Consider the following 21,411-nt stretch of genomic DNA (forward strand, 5'->3'; position numbering starts at 1 on the left):
TCAATAATACAACTTTTTAAGTTAAAATAAAAAATCATTTTATTATAAGAGTTTGGACACTATTCTAATAATAATATGAATCAACGAAACAGTTTATACATAGTTAAGGAAACTTGTTTTATTTTTTAAAAAAACCCATATCTTTAAAATGACCTTGTTAAAGCTTACGCACAAACATGAATCTGTTTTATTTATGCAGCACCAAGGGCGAAATTTATCTACCCATGGCCGTGTTCGGGACTGTTTAGGCTTAGCTCGTAACTTTATTCCTTAAAAAAAAAAAAAAAATCTCAAATAAAACCACAACCAGCAACCCATGCCCTTGTCCGATATGGCCCTGCAGCGATCACCCGCATAGCATCAAGCCTTCGGCATTTACTATTGTAATTTCTAAAACAATTATAGTTTTTAAGTAATTTAATACAATTAAAATTGAATAAAATTTCCAATTTTCCAAACAATTATTAAGTACATATGATAATAAATATAATTAAATGAGTTAATATAATCAACAATTATAGAATTAAACTACCTCTCCCAATCTTTCTAAACTACCTTAACTTCGTATCTTAAGAAAACCATACAGCTACACCCAATATTGGTTCCGCCTTTCACTAAACTACAACTGCTTACTAACTACATCCCTATTATTACATTTCTAGGGATTACATTCCTATTATTCTTGACACTAGGGGTTTTTTTAATGATAAATATGTCTTTATTTTAACCATCATTTGATGATATGGATTAGTTTCTCACAGTTTAAACAAACGTCTCGGCTACTTTTTGTTTAGAGTGCACCTCGAAAACACTGGAAAGAAGAAATTGTTTACTGACACCTTTAAGAAGCTTTAAGTGTACACAGCTCGTGTACAAGAGAAAGGAGTACCGTACTCATTAAACGAAACAACAGCTTTCCATTTGATCACTCTTCCCCACTTTCTTTAATCTGAATTACAATATTTAGATATTGTTCGTTCATTACAGTCGACTACTCTTAGATGATATTTCATTCTCTATTTATGCCGTCAGCAAAACTGAAAAAGTGAGAAATATATATTACAATTCTTATATTCTTTTCTTAAATTCGAGATTTGAATATCTATAGCTTCTAGATATTGATAAAAGGCTCGATTTTAGGTTCAACTTTGTACTTTTAGAGAAAGAACATGTGAACAGGCATTCCTATGTTAAATTATTATAACCTTCACAATTTTCAACAAAATCACGACAAAACATGGATTTTTTTAAACAAATATTATAAAATTTATTTAGCACGATTTTTTTTATTTATTAATTTTTTTTTTTTACTCCTAGCTAACCTTTTGATTTCGGCAGCAGTAGCGGGTATTACGTGTGGGTTCACGTATGCCACGTTCACTGTTGCCAAAAAAAAACTTATAATCTGTACAACTACAACCCATGAATTGTTTTTTGACTAACGGTCGTGCAAGAAGTTCAATATCACGCTCAACCGCCAATTTTTCCCCCAATTCAGAGCACCTATTCATGTTGTAGATACTGGGCGTGTCCCAAGAGGGCTTCCAAACCTACAGTGTTGACTTACGGCTACAATAACAGAATCAATAATTATCTTCCACAGCCGGTTTAGAACCCAGGTCCTGGACAGCGCCTTATTCACTGAGATATCCTATTCACTTAGCCTTGTCAATGAGTAATTCTTTAATATTAATTTTTCTTTATAACTGGTGGGAGAAGTATAATTTTAGGAACAAGGTTAAGTTTAATCTGAGGTGCAGCCCTGTGCTTAGTGCTGGGCCTGTAGCTTATCATCTACCAATCAACCATCACTTGAAACCAATTGTCATATGCAAATGATTAGCAGTTAATACAAAACTGGCATGCGGTAATAGGTATATAGATTCTCAATAGCTCTCAAGAGTGGAGGTTTTTCGGAGACTTTGGTCACGACCTTGTGTATTCGAGAGGTTAACCACGATCAGAACCACGGGAATTGACGTCGACAGTGAGAAAAATTATCCCTCCCGAGGATATGGAGGATATTTATGGCTAAGCGGTGGGTACATTCTTGAGATATATTGGGATTCTCAAAGCAGCAAAAGAAGACTAGCTTGGGAGATACCAATGGAAGTTGGAAACTACTTTGTACCGGGATTTTTTTTCTGACTACCAGGATATAAACCGGAGATTTAAAAATTAAGAAAATATAAGTGTACATATTTTATATTTTGTTAAAATTGTTAACTGTTTCCATTTATAGTTACGTAATCATGTGTAACATCCCACTACTGCAAACATTGCTTACAAAGCAGAGACAACAGGAAAATAAATAAATAAGTTATAACTTTATAAATAAATAAAAAAAGCAATAATACTTCAGGGTGAAATAAAGGATTACTTTGGTGTATAAAAGTTCAAAAAATCAGTATAACAAAATAAATTAAATATTGATTAAAACTACTAAAGGGTCTTTTGTTTCTTTCTTTAGGCTCTAAATTACCTTACAGAAACTTGACATATGCAGCAATTTTTTTAAAACATGTATTGCTCAAAACAGCCTATATGGACGCAAATAACAGATCCATGATGTGGCAGCAACGAAAATTCTAAGCAACACGTGACAAGGCTGAGTAGGAGTTCGAATTTAGTTATAATTTTGAATTTTTGTCCAGCCAAATCAGGTTTTTTGCTTCGTTGGAACACATTATTCTAAAAGTTTCGATAGCATTCAGAAGAAGGTTTCCTACAACAACGCTCAATAAATTTCAATCAGTTTCAGTTCGGAAAAAGAGAAAACTAATGGTCCCTTTTTTTAATCCTTTTGATATCTCGACAACGGTGCATCGTGCACAAAATTATTTTCTGGCCCAAATTAAACCATGTGAAATTCTTTAAAGTATTGCACAATCAAGAAGAAGCCCCTAATCCAGTTAAATTTGTTTTTATGCTTCATTAAATCATGGTATTCCAAGTTTCAGAAATCGGTAAACAAGAAATAAATTATTAGAGAAGTTTGTCAGGGGGTGCGGTCATCAAAGAACAACATAAATAAACAAAACCATATTTATTTATTTTATGCCGACGTTTCAACCTAAGTTTCAGGTCTTCATCAGGGGTTATGGCGTAGAAGGTAGGCCTGCAACTGGAAATAAATTATTTGCAGTTGCAGAAATAAATTATTATTTTACTCGCTGCAATACGGGGTGGGAGGGAGGCTTAAAGGTTTAAAGGAGCTTTTTTACGTTTTTGACGAATATCTTGAAAATGGTGCGTCGCACAGAAAATACTTTCCAAAATCAATTTTTGAATTAATAGCTTTCGAAATTCTCTAGTAAAAAAAACTAATTTGACTGGACTATTAACAAAAGTCTCATTTTTTTTTCTTTTAACATAGTATCAGTGTAAAAAGGTTTGTTAAAGTTTTTGTATTATTTTTTTATAACACATAAATAGATCATATATTTAATATTTTAAAATATTATACGTACTATATAAGTTATTTGTATTAAAGATGAAACATTTCTTATGAAAGATTCAGTGAGACGATAGGAGAGTAGGAGCGGAGTTCAATCATCCTGGGTAATAGTGCACTATGAATAACAATACAGTCCACTTCCTCAACTATATTCATCTGGAATGCCCCAACGATACGTGAGTCGGCTTACTCAGCGCCGGTCCTCTTTCTATCTCAATATAATTAAACCTCATATATATCTTAAAATAAACCTCATATATTTTTCTAAATTAAAAAAAAAATCACAGTATATTTTAAAATGTAATTTAATTAAAATATTTGAGTACTCAACGTCAGGGAATTTTAGATCCAACAAACTTTAAACTATCACCCATGATAAACTATGAGTCTTTAAAACAGAAATAGTTTCTGAATAGAATCTAGTTTTTATTTATTTATTTATTACTTTTTTTGTTTGCGTTTAAAAGTAACATACTTTACTGGGAAAAAAATTGAACTATTTCAACATGCTTTTATGTCACAATTGATTAATCATTTTATACAATAAAAATTTACTTAGTATCAATCCAATATAATGAGTCTAAGCTGGATTAATACTAAGTTAATTTTGTTATATATTATATAACATTACAATTTGTAAATAAAACATTACAATGAGAAAACAAGTTAGATATGGATCCATTTTGTTGCGTTTCATAAATTACTCGGATATTGAACGACTTCCAAGATAGACATACACGCATTTTGAATATAATTTTTATGTAAAAAAATCTGTGGAACTAAAATAAAATTACGACTGAAATAAATTATTGAAAACTAATAAGAAATAAATTTTTAAATTTAGTATAAACTCCCTAATCACCCAAACCCACTAGTTTCTAATCTTGCTTCCTCTTCCATTCCTGACAATCCTAAAAAAAAAAAAATGGCCACGAGACCTGCTGCTGTAAAACGTCGTTAGAGTGCTACCAATGGGTTGTTTCTCTACACACCTGTAACACTCCATTTTAATTGAGATCAAATTTACTAAATAGATTATAATGTATAGTTGTAGATAGCAATAAATAAATAATAAAAAAAAATTAGTATACATGTCTCAAAAAAGAAACCTTCTAGCACAAATTAGGTACTGCTTACCTTTCATCACATACTTTTTCGTTCCGGCTTAAACTTACCGAATTGGGTTGATATTCTCAATTCTTAATTTAATTATAATTTATGTCATTTATTCTTCTCCTTTGTTTTCATAAACCTACATTTCTCAACTCACAGTTTAAATACACCATTTTTCGTCAACATATTATTATCTCTGATCCAGTTTAAAAAAAAAAAAAAATTCATTTAACTTCCCCTAAATGTTTGATGATAACTAAACGGTTCTTCCTTATCCTCATTATAAACGGAATTAATTTGAAACGAGAATAAAATGGAGTAACTGAAAAGCACTGAGTTTAATCGAACTCGAATTTTCCTAGATTGACCCAATTATTATCCAATACAATTTCAGAAAAAAAAAACAGGTCGGCGTGTATCTGAACAAATACGGTATCTCAATAATACAGTTCCCATGCTGAACATAATAAGGATTTAGGAGATGGACATATAAAATAAACAGGAGTATAAACGAACTTTAAAAAATTCATTGGTAGGTTATAAGGAAACAATTAAATTAATGATGAATAATTAAAATAAGTATTACAAATAAAAATAAAAATTTCAGGGAATTTAGAATATGGGTACAGAGAAATGTACTAAGAAATTTTTACATTCCACTATCCCAAACTTTGAGGTTTTTAAGCCTCATACCAAACAAATCGACGTCTATAAAAACCTAACAAGCAACACCACTACATTGTTAATACTGCTGTTTTCTATTGTATAATTTTTTATTCTAAAAGAAATTCCTCCAATACTAATGAACCATAAAAAATATACAAAACCCGATACTTACTCAAATAAATACGCAATATTTTTCCTTAACCTTACCGTTTCTAAAAAGACAACTCATAAACTTACCAAATGTCTAAATCATTTTACCGATTTTAATGAACACTTTCTCTTTGTGGTGGAATTAACTGTTCCCCACTATATAAAAAATGTTTTGAGGTCCCATGAGTCCAATAAATCTTAACTTGCAAAATGGACAGTATGAGTGTTTATCTGTGTCTGTGAACAGCCTTGCTCAAAAACGAAAAGTCATACGAAACTGAAATTACATATTTAAGGTGAGTATATGTCTGGGATGTGACAGCAACTTTTTCGATGAAATCGAAAAATTAACGACCTGAAGTGCCACTTTATAGAATCGATGTTCTCAAAAACGAACTTGATTAAATTCACAATAACAATGGAGAATTAAATGTTTTTTAATATCAAATATGCCTTATTCTTATTGAAATAGTCTGGCAGGGTTTAAATAACGAATTTTTAATACTTCCTCTAAAGTACTTTTAATTTTGGAAGAAGATAATTAACCGTATGAAGTACATTGTTGGAAGATGGTCCGGATGGCGGTCAATAAAGGTATCAAGATGGTAAAAGAACCCAAATTTTGTGTAGATTGGTGGATTAGAGTTGAGGTTACCTTGATTTTTGCTATTTTAGACAAAAATATCTAAAGACCCGGGATTATAATAATTTTTTTAATTATTAGATTTATTTTTTATTAATATAGTTGTTTGAGAGTGGTTTAGTTTCTTTTTAAAACAATCTTGATCCTTTTCTCTCAACTTTATTATTTTTTAACATCCGACGTTTCGACCTCTCAGGTCATTTTCAAGGATTCCTTATTCTGTCTTCACTCCTTTTTTTTTCCTTTAAAATTCATTAATGCTGGCTAATTGCCTTTGTCCCAATAATTTCTTCTATTAAATTATATCCTAAATTTAAAACTTTTATTTATCACTTTTATGTTCATTAATTTTATTTTATTAATGAACATAAAAGTGATAAATAAAAGTTTTAAATTTAGGATATAATTTAATAGAAGAAATTATTGGGACAAAGGCAATTAGCCAGCATTAATGAATTTTAAAGGAAAAAAAAAGGAGTGAAGACAGAATAAGGAATCCTTGAAAATGACCTGAGAGGTCGAAACGTCGGATGTTAAAAAATAATAAAGTTGAGAGAAAAGGATCAAGATTGTTTTAAAAAGAATTTTTTTAATATTTTCTATAGATATAAAAATTCGTTATTGAGGTGTTTTTAAAATGCAAATAACAAATTTAATTTTTTTTTTTCGCCAAGAATACAATAGTTCAACTTAAGATAACGAAGCCGTCATGTAATTGGGAAAGACCCGTCTCGGCTTTTCCTATTAAAAAAGGATATTTACATTTTTCATTTTTCTCTTTGTTCATTCGTAAAATTCTTAAGTTTTTGTTTTCAGCTATTGTTTGCTATTATTAACGATGAGAACTGTTTCAAAAAAAAAAAAATTAAAAGTATTCTGTAGGAGGGTAGCCCGGGTGTCGTTTTATAAAGGTACCAAAGTAGTAAAACAAAACTATTTACAGTCAACCGTTGTGTTACAATCTGACAGCCATGACGAAGTCCTTTAAAGTAAGGCGAAACGTTAGTTCACCATAAATAGTTTTCTTTTACTATTTTGGTATCTTTATTGACCGCCACCCGGACTACCTTCCAACAGAATGCATTTTGTTTATATGGAAACGGTTCCCATCCTTAACAATAACGAACAATAGACGAATATAAAAAATTAAAGAATTTTATGAATAAACAAAGGAGAAAAATGTAAATTTCCAATTCTAACAGGAAAAGACAGATCTTTCCCAATTGCATGACGGCTTCGTTATCTTAAGTTGAACTATTGTATTCATGGCAGAAAAAAATGTTGAAAGTGGAACCTGTGCGTTGCGCGCATCGCACCAGATTGTTTTTTATCTCTCCTTCTTTTGTTCGTAGCTGACCCTTCACCGATCACCCTCCAGTAATTAGTTTTTATGCTTGAAGAAGTTTGACGGGGGGTGCGGTCAGCAAAGAACAACATAAATAAACACAACCATATTTATTTATTTTATGCCGACGTTTCGACCTGAGTTTCAGGTCTTCATCAGGGGTTGTGGCGTGTAAAGGAGAAGATGGTAATTAGTTATTATTTAGGCCTATAAGCATTGATGTGCCAGTATTGTAAAACACTGATAACGTTAGGCCAAACCGAGCAAGGATCAATGCTACATAACATGAATTATGGTTATAAAATTATAATTCTGTAATAACCAATCTCTAAATGATTGTTAATCGGTGTGAACGAAACTTCGGCTCTTAACTTGGAACTAAATTAATATTTATGGCCAGCCAGCGTGGAAAGCTACTCCACTTTCGGTTGGAATGCGCGTATAATTTATGACATCATTTTTTAGTGTTATCGCTATCTTTCACATTAAAGATATTAACATTTTTGATTCATTTTGTTTTTTTTAATGGGAATTTTAAAATTGTTTTCTTTTTTTATATGTTTCTATGGGAGTACCGTTGCTGTGAAGTAGATAATAACATCTAAATGTATTTTGGAACCACTTATCCTATCTTATGAATTAATAATTAGAAAGTTTACTATCGCGATTCAAAATATTTTGATTTATTTTATTACATTATATTGTAGTTTTTTCTCATTAAATCTGAAATTATGTAGAACAAATAATTTTATTGTTTAGTCAGTTTTGGTAATTGGGAATCGATAATTACAATAAATTAATTAATAACAATTTTTAATTAATCACGGTAATATTCATGAGTAGTAAAAAATCGTCAGGTTTATTATGCACTGATATATAGAAGACTGAAAGCGTTGTATTGAAACAGTGTAATAATACTATAACCGAAAGGCTCTGTCCGGATAAGGGCCTGCCTACTTATATTCAAAGACACTCTCACGAGTAAGTCCTTTTTTTCCCAAGTTTCAGATATCTATTGCCCTTGTGTGTCCCATAATTAGGCAAAGTATTTTGAAATTCTATGATTTTTTTTTAAAGTACTTATGTCCGAAACAATTGTTATTACTGCATCATACCATGGATCTTATGAACTATCAATAGGCATCTTAGGGACAACTATTTGAACACTGCATTCAGTTGCTGTTTTATGAGAAAAACAAAACAAAATAAAAATGTACTATTCGGAGAAAAACATTATAAACTCTTCAGAGTGTTGAACCGGACAAAGAAAATCGTAGAACTTTATACCACGTTGTCCCTCAATTGTTTTCAGTTTTTTTCGTATTAGTTTGCAATTTTTTAAATACTTTATTCTTTTCTTGAAGTTTAACAAAATGTATTCAATATTTTTTTCCTTATTGGAAAAATAAAAATTAAAAGTATAGTTTTACAATAATTATCATTATGAAGGCAATTTATTCGCACATTAGAACACAAAAATGTATTAACAGCACAGAACTCAATGCATAAATACGTAAATACACATATCAATTTATGGTGAGAAGCTGGCACAACAATTAGTCAATCTAGGTTTCGTTTGTCTTCCACATCTAGGCATAATCAATGACATCTGGGCCTTCAGAATTAATGATAGAAAATTCATGCCCATTAGTTTAAAATCGTCAGATGTTAACATTTTATTGCTATGTTTTATTTTTAAAAATAATTAAATTGACAAATACATTTTAGGATTAATTATATATGTGATATCAACAACACTTTATTCATCCATGGAAAGCGAATACTCAAACATACTGATTTGTTCAGATTCAACGTCTGCTCTCCAGAGTTTACCAAACTTCAGTAAAAACGGACCCACGAAAGATAAAATTCATAATTATATAGGCATATTAAAACATCTAAAAAAAAGTGTAACCTTTCTCTGAACTCCAGGACACTCAGGAATACCTGGAAATGAGGCAGCGGAAAAGCGGCCAAAAAGGCAACAACAACGAATGTTCCACTACTCGAAATTCACAAGCCAAAAGACGTAAAGGCATTTTTAAGGAACAGAGTCCGGAAAAGTTTGGATTCAATGTGTGCTGAGGTTCCACTGACTAATAAGCTGAGAAACGTTAAAAAAAAGCTCACAAAAGTGGCCGGAAAAGGGAGAAGTGGTTATTGCACGAGTGAGAATAGGACATTCCAACTTAACACACGTTCACTTAATCACAAAAGAGGGCCAACCTAAATGCCAAATCTGTCATTCCCCGTTGTCCATAAAACATATAAATGAAGAATGGACATCATTTCGTCAAGCCTTCGAAAATAATAAAACACCTCGTTCCATAGAATTGGCTCTAAAAGACTCAACAGATTCCATAGACAAAAATCATAAAAGTTAAAAGAAACCCCTACTATATTCTAAAATATAAATTACCAATATAAACCAGCGTAATCGTTAAAAGAAAACAGTATTTTTTAAATAAATATTCATCTATCAAATTTCAAAGACAAGAAGATATATAAAGTAAAAAGGGCGTAATAACCAAGATGTTGATCACCCTGAATAAAAATCAAATCTAATGCATGTGATACAATAATTAAATACATAAATAAATTAATTAGGGTATATTTTATTTAATTCTTATATGGTAATATTTTATTTTTATGGCTTATTTATTTAACTATACTGTAAGTGCAATAAGTGTTTACATCTCATAAATCCAAAACATCCATAAATCCTCCATCAACGAATTTTTTTTAATTGAATCCGAAATCTGTAAATATTTAAACAGGGTGTTAATGTGAAACATCTCTCAACATTCTGTTCGGTCTTAATCTTAATAACATGTAATAGTTTAAAGGAGTATAGTAAGATATGTTTAAAGCTTCTAGTACGAACCAATAAACAACACGACAGCATAACATATCATTAAAAGGTTTATCGAAACCTCCATGTCTCATTTCCATGTGTTCTATCTCCACTACATCGGCCAATGGTGCGGTTTATCATTGGAACCAGTTTCTTAGTACACGCTGTAGTGCTCTTGAATTGATCGTTTTCCAACTGAATTACTTAGGAGAATCATAAAAAAAACTACTATATTTTTACGGTACATTTAAAAGAACTATTCTGATAGCGCAGTAATAATAAAAAACAATATTTTTATAGGAATCTAATTTTAGTAGTTTTTTATTAGACGATAAACCTGACATTTTCGTTGCTAATATCCGGGGAAACGAAATGGGTTTTCCGACGTTTTATGTACCAGGAAGTATAAATTTCTAATAAGAAGTACCAGTTCAAGAAATTTTAATCGAAAAAAAGAAATTTATCAATTTGATAACTAGGTTTACATCTACGCTCTGTTTCAATAGCGTAGAATAATTAACAAAAACTCGGTTTTATAAACATGGCATTGTACAATTCATATTTATAATTAATGACATGTTTAAACTATTAATTTCTCTGTTATATTAAGTTGTTAATAATACTCCAGCAGGAAAAATAACATCGATAAAACAGGTTCTATTATTTCTAATTAAATATCAAAGAGTCGAAACATGAAAATGTTATCAATTTAAAAAAAAAATACTAATTCTTAATGCTTACTTCGAAGAAATAAATAGGATTAAAACACTCCAACCGAATTTTCCTTTACGTAATGCATATAAGTTATGTCTATAAACATTACTCCCAAATTTCATATTAATTAATTATTCTTAAAGAAGTTTTATTCAGGTATAAATTAATCCATACAGAGTAATCCCATCTTTCAATAAAGTACAAAAGATAAATGAACTATTTGATGTAGTTAATCTGTTAAATCGAACCGTTCTTTGTACCGGATTGAGGTCTTTTTGTTCAATAAGTAATGCAGTACATTGAGTACTTTTGAAAAATCAAATCAAAATATTTTGAGCCGGTATTGAAAATAATTAGCTTAAACTAATAAGCTTCAATTAATTTTTTTTCTCTGTTCTCATAAAAAGAACAAAACCTTTTTACTATATCTTCGCCAATATTGCTCCTCCGATTAAGGTCTTTATTATTTTCTAGTTTAGTTCAAGCTTGTGGCTAATTTAAACGTCTTTCACATAAGCTCTGTTCCAATGGCATGGAATAATTGGCAAAACTTGCACATAGGCACGTGGAATAGAACCACTCACATTGATAAGCAATATGACATTGTTATGAATTCCTCTTAAGTTGATACCCAATGTTCTGTAGGGAAAAAAACATTTATGGAACAAAACAGGTTTTCTTATTTCTATCATGAATTCGAACTAAATGTCGAAGAGTCGTAACAAATTCTAACTATTTAATAAAAAAAATGTCAATCCTAAATGCTAACTTATCAGAACTAAATATCGACCTAGATATACTAGATATTAATCGATATATATTTCAATCGAACTGAAGTTTACATGATGTATATAAACAACTTTCAACTTAATTTTTCAAATCAGTTAATTATTCAAAAAGACATTTTTTCAGGCCTAAAAAAATTCAAACAAGGATAATCCCATGTTTTGATAAAGCACAGAGCATAAATGAACTTGAAAAATAATAAAAAGTACAGTATATAACTAACTGTTATTCAGAAGTTTATTTTTATTGAGGTTGACGTTATTAACCGTTTATTTCTTCTTGATATTCTATAAAATTATAAATATGAATGAAACAACGGCTTAGTTCACCTAAACTTAATTTATAATATGAAATATTTTAACAAAGTGTCTAGAGATAAAGGTCATCAATTATAAATTTTATTTATGCTAATTTTTCAAAACCACCGATAAGGAAAAACTTCTCGTTTGGCATTGAGAAGTCGGAAAAACATACGTAACAATAAAAAAATTCTATTAAAATGCTCTTAAGGTCATCCCATATTTTAGCATGGGAATGAAATATGTATGAGTAGTTTTATATTGCAGTAACTGTCAATAATTCAAGAGTAGTCAGTCATATTCAAACTATAAATCTGAAGTTTATAATTTATTTCCTCTAAAATGTATATATTATGTATACAATACAATACAATATATTTATTGTATACAATAAATTATTCAGCCTAGATTAGAGCGAACAATTACGCAAGATTTATATCGACAATGAGTTTAAATAATTTTTTATTTGTTTAAATTAAATGATAGTATATAAGATAAAATTTCGATTTGTTTTAAAGAATTTATTAAAGGATAATAGTTAGAGCCTAATCATTTTAGCTTATTTTTTACTCAATACCCAATAGAAGCTTTCTAGCACGTGATAAAAACTAATAAAACCTTTTTGCAGTAAATCAATTTCGCTAAATTCTTTTTTCTGACCAGAAATCAACAGATTGAGAATTTATTTTGGCAAAAATCAAGGGAAGTATATGATCATTAGAAACCATTTTATCATACATTAACAAAGTACTCAACATTTTTACAAACCTAACAATATTATTCCAAGGAATAGAAGTACAATAATTTGTTCACAAGAATAAAGATTTTTTTGCTATCATAATTTTTTAGGAAATAAAAATGAACCAACTGACACATGAAAAAAATAACAGACTATACTATTTTTTACTTACTTACTCTAAAGGTTAATTCTATATTTTTACTAATATTATGTATTCCAGGAAAAAGTATACCCTTTCGTATATTAGTACTCTCCTGACAATAATCTGTAATTTCATGTTGATAAGTGACACTCTCTTAATGAAAGAATTAATAAACAATTTTATAAAATTGTCTGATTAAAGTAATACATCATGTCATAGGCTTATGGGCACGAAACGTTGTCTAGAAAGGTAAAATAAAATTTTTAGAAATATCAATTAATCAAATCTCAAAGGGTATAATTTCTGCTGAAATATATAATATTAGCAAATATTTTTATTTTAATGCTATTTGACGTTTACAACTATGCGTTCAAGCGAAATCGAGTAGATATTAACAACACCGTTTTACTCGTAAATCTTTATCATATACTGGTAATTTGTAATTTATGTCTTCCTATCATTTCCCTAAAAATATTTATTTTTTTTTTAAAAAGTTGTACTAATTTTTATCGATAAAATTTCTAGAAGCTAGTCAATCAGAAACAGACAACAACCATAAAAAGCTGCTGTGGTCGTTGTGGTTTCAGTTAGTCTATCGGCGATAACCTGTTATCTAATATTTTAAGATCGTCACGTGTTGTGTTAAGTCATATCAATGCAACAGTAACATAAAACATAAATATATTTCAAAGATTTTTTTTTTACTTTAAGCTCATTTTTGCTAATTGAACTAACAATTCGTTACGAAGTTATTCTTCAATTACTTTTTCATGCAAACATAAGATTTAACAAGTGATAAAAAATTTTTAAATTAATTTTCTCGATGGTTATATTTTTGAATTAGTTTAGTATTGCTTTAATTGTACGTGTATATATTTATACTCAAAGATATCTAAATATAAAGCGGTAAGATATATAGATTATTGCTTAGGGACGTTCACCTATTCAATGCCAAATTACACATACAGCTGTAGACTGATAATATAACGAATCTAGTCATTTTTTTTACTAATTATATTGATATGAAAATATAAGAAGCAAAAAAATTAACCATTATGTAGTGAAAAAATAGCACCATGATTCAAGCTATGTAATTTTTTTTTTATTTTAAATTTTTAAACATTTCTATAACGTTCAGTTTTCGAAAAATTTACAAATGATACCGGAATTGGCTTGCCCTATTTGGCGAAAGTAATTTATTAGTTCGGACCGTTTTGTATACCGCATTTAGGTCTTTTAGTTCAATAGGACTTCGGTAAGTAATGCAGAATATTGAGTACATTTTAAAAATCAAATTAAAACATTTTGAGCCTGTTTTGAAACTAATGGCTTCATATGTCTGCTCTCATAAAAAGAATATTTGGCGCGCCCAATCACAAAAACTTTCCTTACCGGTTTGGGTCAAAAGTCCAGTATAAATCCTTCTTGCTATATCGGCCTTAACATTGTTCCTACGAAAAAGGCTTAGTTATTTTTTAATTTAGTTCATGCTCTTAATTTAATTGTCTCTCACATAAGGATCTGAAATGTTGCGCGAGATGTACCCTTTTGGAATTATTCTAAAAACTAATAAAAACGAACGGATGCTAGTGACCCTATTTTGGTAAATACGTTTATAAAATAAATAAATAAAAATCAAATGGGTTTCTATGATAACATTGGCAGAATACGTTAAAAGTATTGTACTCAGTGTGCCTTGTACCCCTGCAGTAAATATAAAACACATTTTTTTAAGCTCTGTACACAGTGTCAGATTTGTCCCATCGAAGGTTATAACCCAAATAAATACAAAAAAATCGGTTTATTCCTTGAAACATAATCCTGGCAAAGACAGAACAATGGTAAAAAGTGAACTTCAAAAATTTGAACCATTTATAAATAAATTTCTTATCTAATAACAGTAAAAAACACTACAATTTTAGGAACGTTGTACGTTACTATATTTAGTTAACTACGATTTCGTACAGTTATTAAGCAAAAAATTAAAGAATTTTGAGAATAATAGCTCGGTATTATTAATTGATGGAAGACATATTTTAATTTATAACAATTAGCGAACCGTTCACAAGTATTTTTGAAAATAATTGAGTTGTATAATTTATTTTTCCAGTTATTCACACGTAAAGAACAGAAACGTTACGAATTGTTTAATAGATTTCAAATGTCTAATAACAATATTAACCTAGATGATTGTTAAATTTACAAAAATGTCATCATTAAAAGCATTAGGTAATGATAGTAATTTATTATGTTTATTGTTTGATTTGTGACTTTTTTAAACAAAAATCAGTAGTAAGACAGAATTCCACGTGAAAGAGGTGTGGTTATAATTTCAATAAGAAAGTTGTTTTTACATACTTAAGTATTTATATATTTTTATTTATTTCATTTTATTGTAAATTAAGACTATTTAGATAAAAAATATTTTTAATTTCATTACCAAGTTTTAATTGAGATTTAATTATTTTATTTATTTTTTTTACTTTTAATTAGCTAAACCCCTTAGCGCGACAGGCGGTTATGAGGGATCCATAGCATTTATTTCTCTTAATAATTGGTTTATTGTAATAAAAAGTTGACAAATACTTGTAAATGGGTCCGACAGACCTGTCACATACGAGGGTTAAGCATATAATCTAAATGCAATAATCATGAAATATTATTTGTTAGTTCTGTTCTAACAATATTGGTAAGTTTAATAGACTATTAAAGAATAAAGATGCTTTTATATGTAAACTCTTGATTATTTAAGTGAAATTCTGGGATACTCTTATTTAAAGTTATATTGCAATTGATTTAAAGTGTAATGATGTATATACGGTGGTTGGTCTTATGTTCATAGTCAGTTTATCTGCTAATGTAATTTTTCCTTGACTTTAAACATGTTATGACTAGTGTTTAATAAACATATTATTTGTTTCCTCACTTCAAAAAATAGAGAAAGTATGTATGCATGCAGCAAATAAAAAATTTTTGTCTCCTCAAAACAAAATATAATATTTTCACTCGCATTACAAACATCAAGAAACAATCTATTTTCCGTGTATGTTAGCTGTCTATCTGTCTTTAGTCAAGTTTTATATTGGGGCATAGTATTGTCAATCAAACAATTGATTCTATTTTGATGTAATTTTCAGGGATCCTGTGGAATGAAACCTGATTGGTCCTATATCGATAATTTCAGTTAATCGCTTGCGCTTGAGTAAACGTAATTTCCAAGGTACACCTACATTTCCAAAACGGCTTCTCCAATTTGGACAAAATTTAGAGAGAACTTAAAATAGCGTAGAATTGGTGTTGTAGCAATTTTATCAGATTCCATCTACTAAATTCGCTTACGCATGCGTAAAACTCCTTTTTGGATACAGCTATATTTCATCAACGTCAAGATCTTCCCGTAAATTATATTCTCAAACTACAAATACATACATAATTGTATATGCCTATGGAGATATACAGAAAAATACTAACTTTCAGAACAAGAAACTTTTTTAAAATAAAATAATGGAAGAAAAAAAAAACTGAAAATCATGAGGAAGTTATACGGAACCTTTACTTGGCAGATTTTTTTTTAGTAAATTCGTGGAATATATTATGATATTTTGACCTCTGTTGCCTTGTTGAATTATATAAATGCATGTAGCGTGCATAAATTATTAAATTAATTGTTTTATTTTACTAAATATGAGAAAGATAAAAATAATGGAGTCACTGAAATTTATTTAACTGGTATTATTAAATGTAAAAAACTACTGCTTTCCCACAAAAACAAACGATGTTGACATCGAGATAACATACTTGTTTATCAACACACAAAATTGTAGACTATACATTTGTTTATTCAATCCACTCAAATCTATATTATATTGCGAAAATATTCATTAAGAAGAATCAACTGTCAGGACGCAGGCAGATATTTGAACCTAACGGCTTCATGCAAGGCGGGGACAAGACAGGTATAAAATAGGCGCCACTCACCACTCTTTCCCTTCCAGTACATATTCCAGACAAAGTAGCCGGCGGCTTGGAGGAGGAAGATGGCCAGGATGGTTCCAATAACGGCGCCGAAGACGGAACCTCCGGAGTAACAGCCATCGTCGGCGAAGACACCGATGACGATCGACAAGAAGACAACTAGCCGGAACACCATGACTGTACACTACATGACAGACTACTGAGAGCGAGCAGGTGGCTAGAGGAGGTGGGGGCAGGTCAGCTCCCACCAACCCTCGCCCAGCCCAAGCCGCTACAGGTGCGTTCCTCAACTGTTTACTAACAGAGTGTTAGTGTATCCTTGGCATCTAACTGAGGAATGCAACGGGAAATGATGGAAAAAGATTTATTTATTTATTTATTAGTAGGACCTATGTTATTAATTGTAGGAAGGTGCCCCGGTTGGCGTTCAAAAAAGTTACTCCAAATAGCAAAAAAAAAATTAATCAGCATCCAATTTTTCGTCCCACTAAGAAGGACTTCATTAGGACTAAATAGGAACAAGATAGAACATTCTAATGAATAATTAGGTAATCAAAATATAAAAAGAGAGTTATAAATACAAAAATATAATAATAAACTAAAGGAATACAAATGTCAATGAATAGACTAATTACTAGTAACAATTTCTGTAATGAATGATAGAATTGAAATTATTTTAATTATTTATTTCTGTCATCCTGTAAGGAACAAAAATTTAAAGTTTAAGTACAACCAACAATTTGCACATTTGTCTAAATTAAATTAATTACATCACTTTAAATATGTTTAAATAGTATCCTCTGTTCGTTACTAATACTTTTTGTGATCTATCTCTGGTAATTAGGAAATTTATTGCAAGAAGAATAAAACGTAGGAGTTATGAACGTTATGGAGTTTGGTCCCTGTTGGTAAGAAAACGATCTGATTTTTAAAATTACTAGAATTTTTACTATGACGTATGGCTCTTCCTCTTTAAGCTTTCTGGCAGCCCAAAAACAAAACCTGGAATGTTTTTTTTCTTACCTCCTGTGTTTCCTCTTTTTGGTATCGATGTTCATTTCATTTTATTCTACTGTAATCCAATTATATTTTAAGGAGTTACTGTGAGTTTTTATCAATTCAGTTTGAGTATGTCTAATATTATAACTACTCACGGGGTTCACTCCTATTTGGATATCTCAAAAGCTAAAAATAAAAATAAAATATTAAATTAGTATATTCTATGGCTTATAATGGCTTTTAAAACGTCAGAAGGTCGGACTAGGTTCAATTTTATTAAATACTATTTCCTCACAGTCGTAAAATATGAAATTTGTGTGCTGCGCGTAAATCATTTTTTTATTTATAGTATTTGTAGCTTTTTATAAATTTTGGCTCTCTTTTTCTCCAGCAGAGAAGTTCTTTTAACTATTTTTTATATTTTGAAATAATTATATACTCCTAAACCTAATGTAACAAATGTTTAAAATTAGGTACTCCATAAAGCAGTAGCTGCCTAATTCCCAACTTATTTCTTTATAAATCATAAGTTTCCGAAAAAGAGACAATATCCTTAAGCCTATAACTGATGGAGCCTGGTTGCTTTAGCTCGTTTAAACTAATTTTAGTTTATTAGGAAACTTCATGTGCCGATCCAATGCATGCTCTCTTTCTTTTAAATATCATTCTAGCATCCATCCAGTTCTAAATTACTTGAAAGTTTCTTCGTACTTTTATGAAAGGAAAACATAATTCCCTTCGTTTTGTCTACATTAACTTTAATGTTTTTTAGATCATCAATAAACATTTGACTTATTGTTTAGGCTTGGATTAGCGCCCCAGGATTGAGGCCGCAACTGGAAAAGATAAAGTTATAGTAGTGAACCTACTTCCATGGGTATGAAGTTGTATTAGAGATTATTTTCATGATTGATTGACGTTTATAGTTACTCTTTTGCTCTATATACAGTCTATCTGTACCAAAAATAATTTTTCAAAAAACAAACTCAATAATCTTAAATGTTACTTGCATATACCTTTATTGTATAGTCCATTATGTATAGCTCATAAGTAGGTATGATTTATATTTTATTTAACGAACATTAAAATACAATAATGTATTAATGAATGTCTCTAAAGTGCTTAAAATTGGGCTTTCTAATTTATTTTTTTTTGTAGAAAAAAAAATTTTGAAACCCAATTTAAATTTATATTAGATTTATGATTGTTGGTGAACTTTGAATAAAATAATGGATGTTAATATAGATGCTAATCGATGCAATATATTTTCATTCATGAATATATTTTCTCTTATGTATAATCAGGTTTGTTTTCATTTTTTTTTTTTTATACTATTATATTATAAAGAAATTTTCTATTGACCATTCATTTTTTTCTGATTTAACGGGACAAGAATCAACGCTTTTTATGTTTTTATTTATTTCCAATAATATGTATTTTTTTTTTTTTTTGTGGATTGACGCAGCTGTCATCTGCAATAATATTTACTGTTGTTTTTTGGAATCTCAAACTAACAGTACTAGAAGTGTACATACAAAACCTCTTTCCTCGTGTATGAAGTTGTATTAAATATTATTTTCTAGATTGATTAAGGTGTGTGTTTACTCCCTTCCACTAAATGGAACCACCTCAAACATAAAACTAAAAAGGATCTGGATGAATGGGCGTATTCTAAATATCAGAGATACGTGAAAAATGTAGACCTAAAGGACCAGTCAATATGGAAGGCTACGCGACGTCTATTGGATAAACGTGAAAAAATTCCAAGTCTAGTAGACAATGATGAATTCATCACCAGTGACGCCAAAAAAGCTGAAGTGTTCGCTAATTTCTTTGAGAAAACATTCTCCAACACAGAAATAAGTCCGAATTTAGACACTGATGAAATTGACAAGTATCTAAATATATATATATATATATAATATAACGGTTAAATCAACCATGTAAGGCCGATCTGGTATAAAATAAAAAAACTCCCTTCCACAATAAACGGTCTATCTAGAACAAAAATCATTTTTCACACTAGTAGTTCTAAAAGGAGCGAAAAAAATCAACTTATTAGGTTTAAATATTACATGGATATATCTGTAGATATTATCGGAGACCACGAAGATGGTTTAGTTAATTATATTAAAGATTGGCAGAATTTTTCGCGGTTAGTGGTTACAAACAAAAAACGAGACTTCCTTTTATATAATAGATAATACTTTTGTTTATGATTAGATAATTTCATGAGTGGACTCTTTTATTCTTCAAAAATCCGTATTCGAATAACAACTATTTTTGACAAACTATTGGTATTTTATTCACAAACTGCATAACATTTAAAATTAAAAAAAAAAAAGATTAAAAAACGAAAAGTTTGTATTTACTCAAGTGAACAGAAATATACATATCCATTATTCAGAAGTGGGTGACCACAATGCTTTTATAGTCCTGTTCTTTTTTTTGTAAGTTGCACACTCTTCAACTTTTTTTTTTCGGATGGAACTACTTGACATTTCGTTGGCATTATTTTGCGGTTTCCCTACGTGGAAGTAATAAAGATGAAAGGGATCTCCTATAAGTGAATTAGGCTGTGAGGTCAGCTTAGGGAAATCCCTCAGTCACGTGTAATGGAACAGTTATGAGTATTTTGTTTTCACATCCCACGCTACGGGTGTACAGTTAGCAACATCACAAGATGATAGATTGGTAATTTATATGCTTCTCATTATAATTTTCAGAGATATTGTAAAAATTTAATAATAAATGTTGAATGTTTTAATCTTAATAACCTATTGTACGATAGTTACACCAAGAAAATAGGTCACTGTAAATAATAACATAACCACAGGTGTATAAGAAAAGATCTTTTATTGTCATTTCCGAAAACTTTGTTAAAAATTTTATATATTTTATTTTCACTTTCTTGAGACTAGTTTTTATTGTGTAAATAAAATAAATTATATCTAAGTTAAGTCTCAAAACACTCTTTATTATTCATTTAAAAGTCCAACGGTTCGGCCATCCTCAAATTTAAATGTAAATGTACAACTCACATCCAATAATTTAAAAACTTTTTTGAAGGCTATTCTATCCAGGCCATTCAGTCAAATTATCCGATAACGTCACTTTTTCATTAATTTTTAGAACTTCTAATAACAGACTAACTTTACACTACTATCTCTTTTTTTATCATAATATAGGTGTGATAAGAAAGTGATAGTTTATAATCGTTTATTTAAACAATTATCTTTAGGTGTATTCATAGTGAGTTAAATGTAAAATCTTAGAATATGCTATATATTAAAAGTATAGAATCGAGAAAAGACTTATTGTAAGCCCATGTTACATATCAAATGCAAAGGAGCTCTTGGCGGACTTTCTTGCCATCTTGTTATGTAATCTTGTAATCTTTACGGGATAATAAAATCTCTAACATCAGCGTCCCATTATCTTTCCTTCACCATATTTGTTTCTATTTTTATTCTATATGTTTTCCTATAACTTTATTATTATTTTTATCCATAAACTTTCATAAAGTTGA

At 29.7% G+C, this 21,411-nt stretch overlaps 1 protein-coding gene across 1 annotated transcript in view; it reads right to left on the reverse strand.

Moving 5' to 3' along the window:
* Positions 1-17,147, reverse strand: part of LOC106679633 (uncharacterized) — a 145,150-nt gene extending 128,003 nt beyond the window's left edge. Inside the window, exon 1 of the mRNA XM_014418895.2 lies at positions 16,887-17,147. Within this exon, the coding sequence (XP_014274381.1) occupies positions 16,887-17,058 (172 nt within the window). The 5' untranslated portion in view covers positions 17,059-17,147. The remainder of the gene's footprint in view (positions 1-16,886) is intronic.
* Between the last annotated feature and the right edge of the window lie 4,264 nt (positions 17,148-21,411).

This window comes from Halyomorpha halys, unplaced genomic scaffold (genome assembly GCF_000696795.3).
Source record: "Halyomorpha halys isolate HHAL.00 unplaced genomic scaffold, Hhal_1.1 Scaffold212.1, whole genome shotgun sequence".
NCBI lineage: Eukaryota > Metazoa > Arthropoda > Insecta > Hemiptera > Pentatomidae > Halyomorpha > Halyomorpha halys.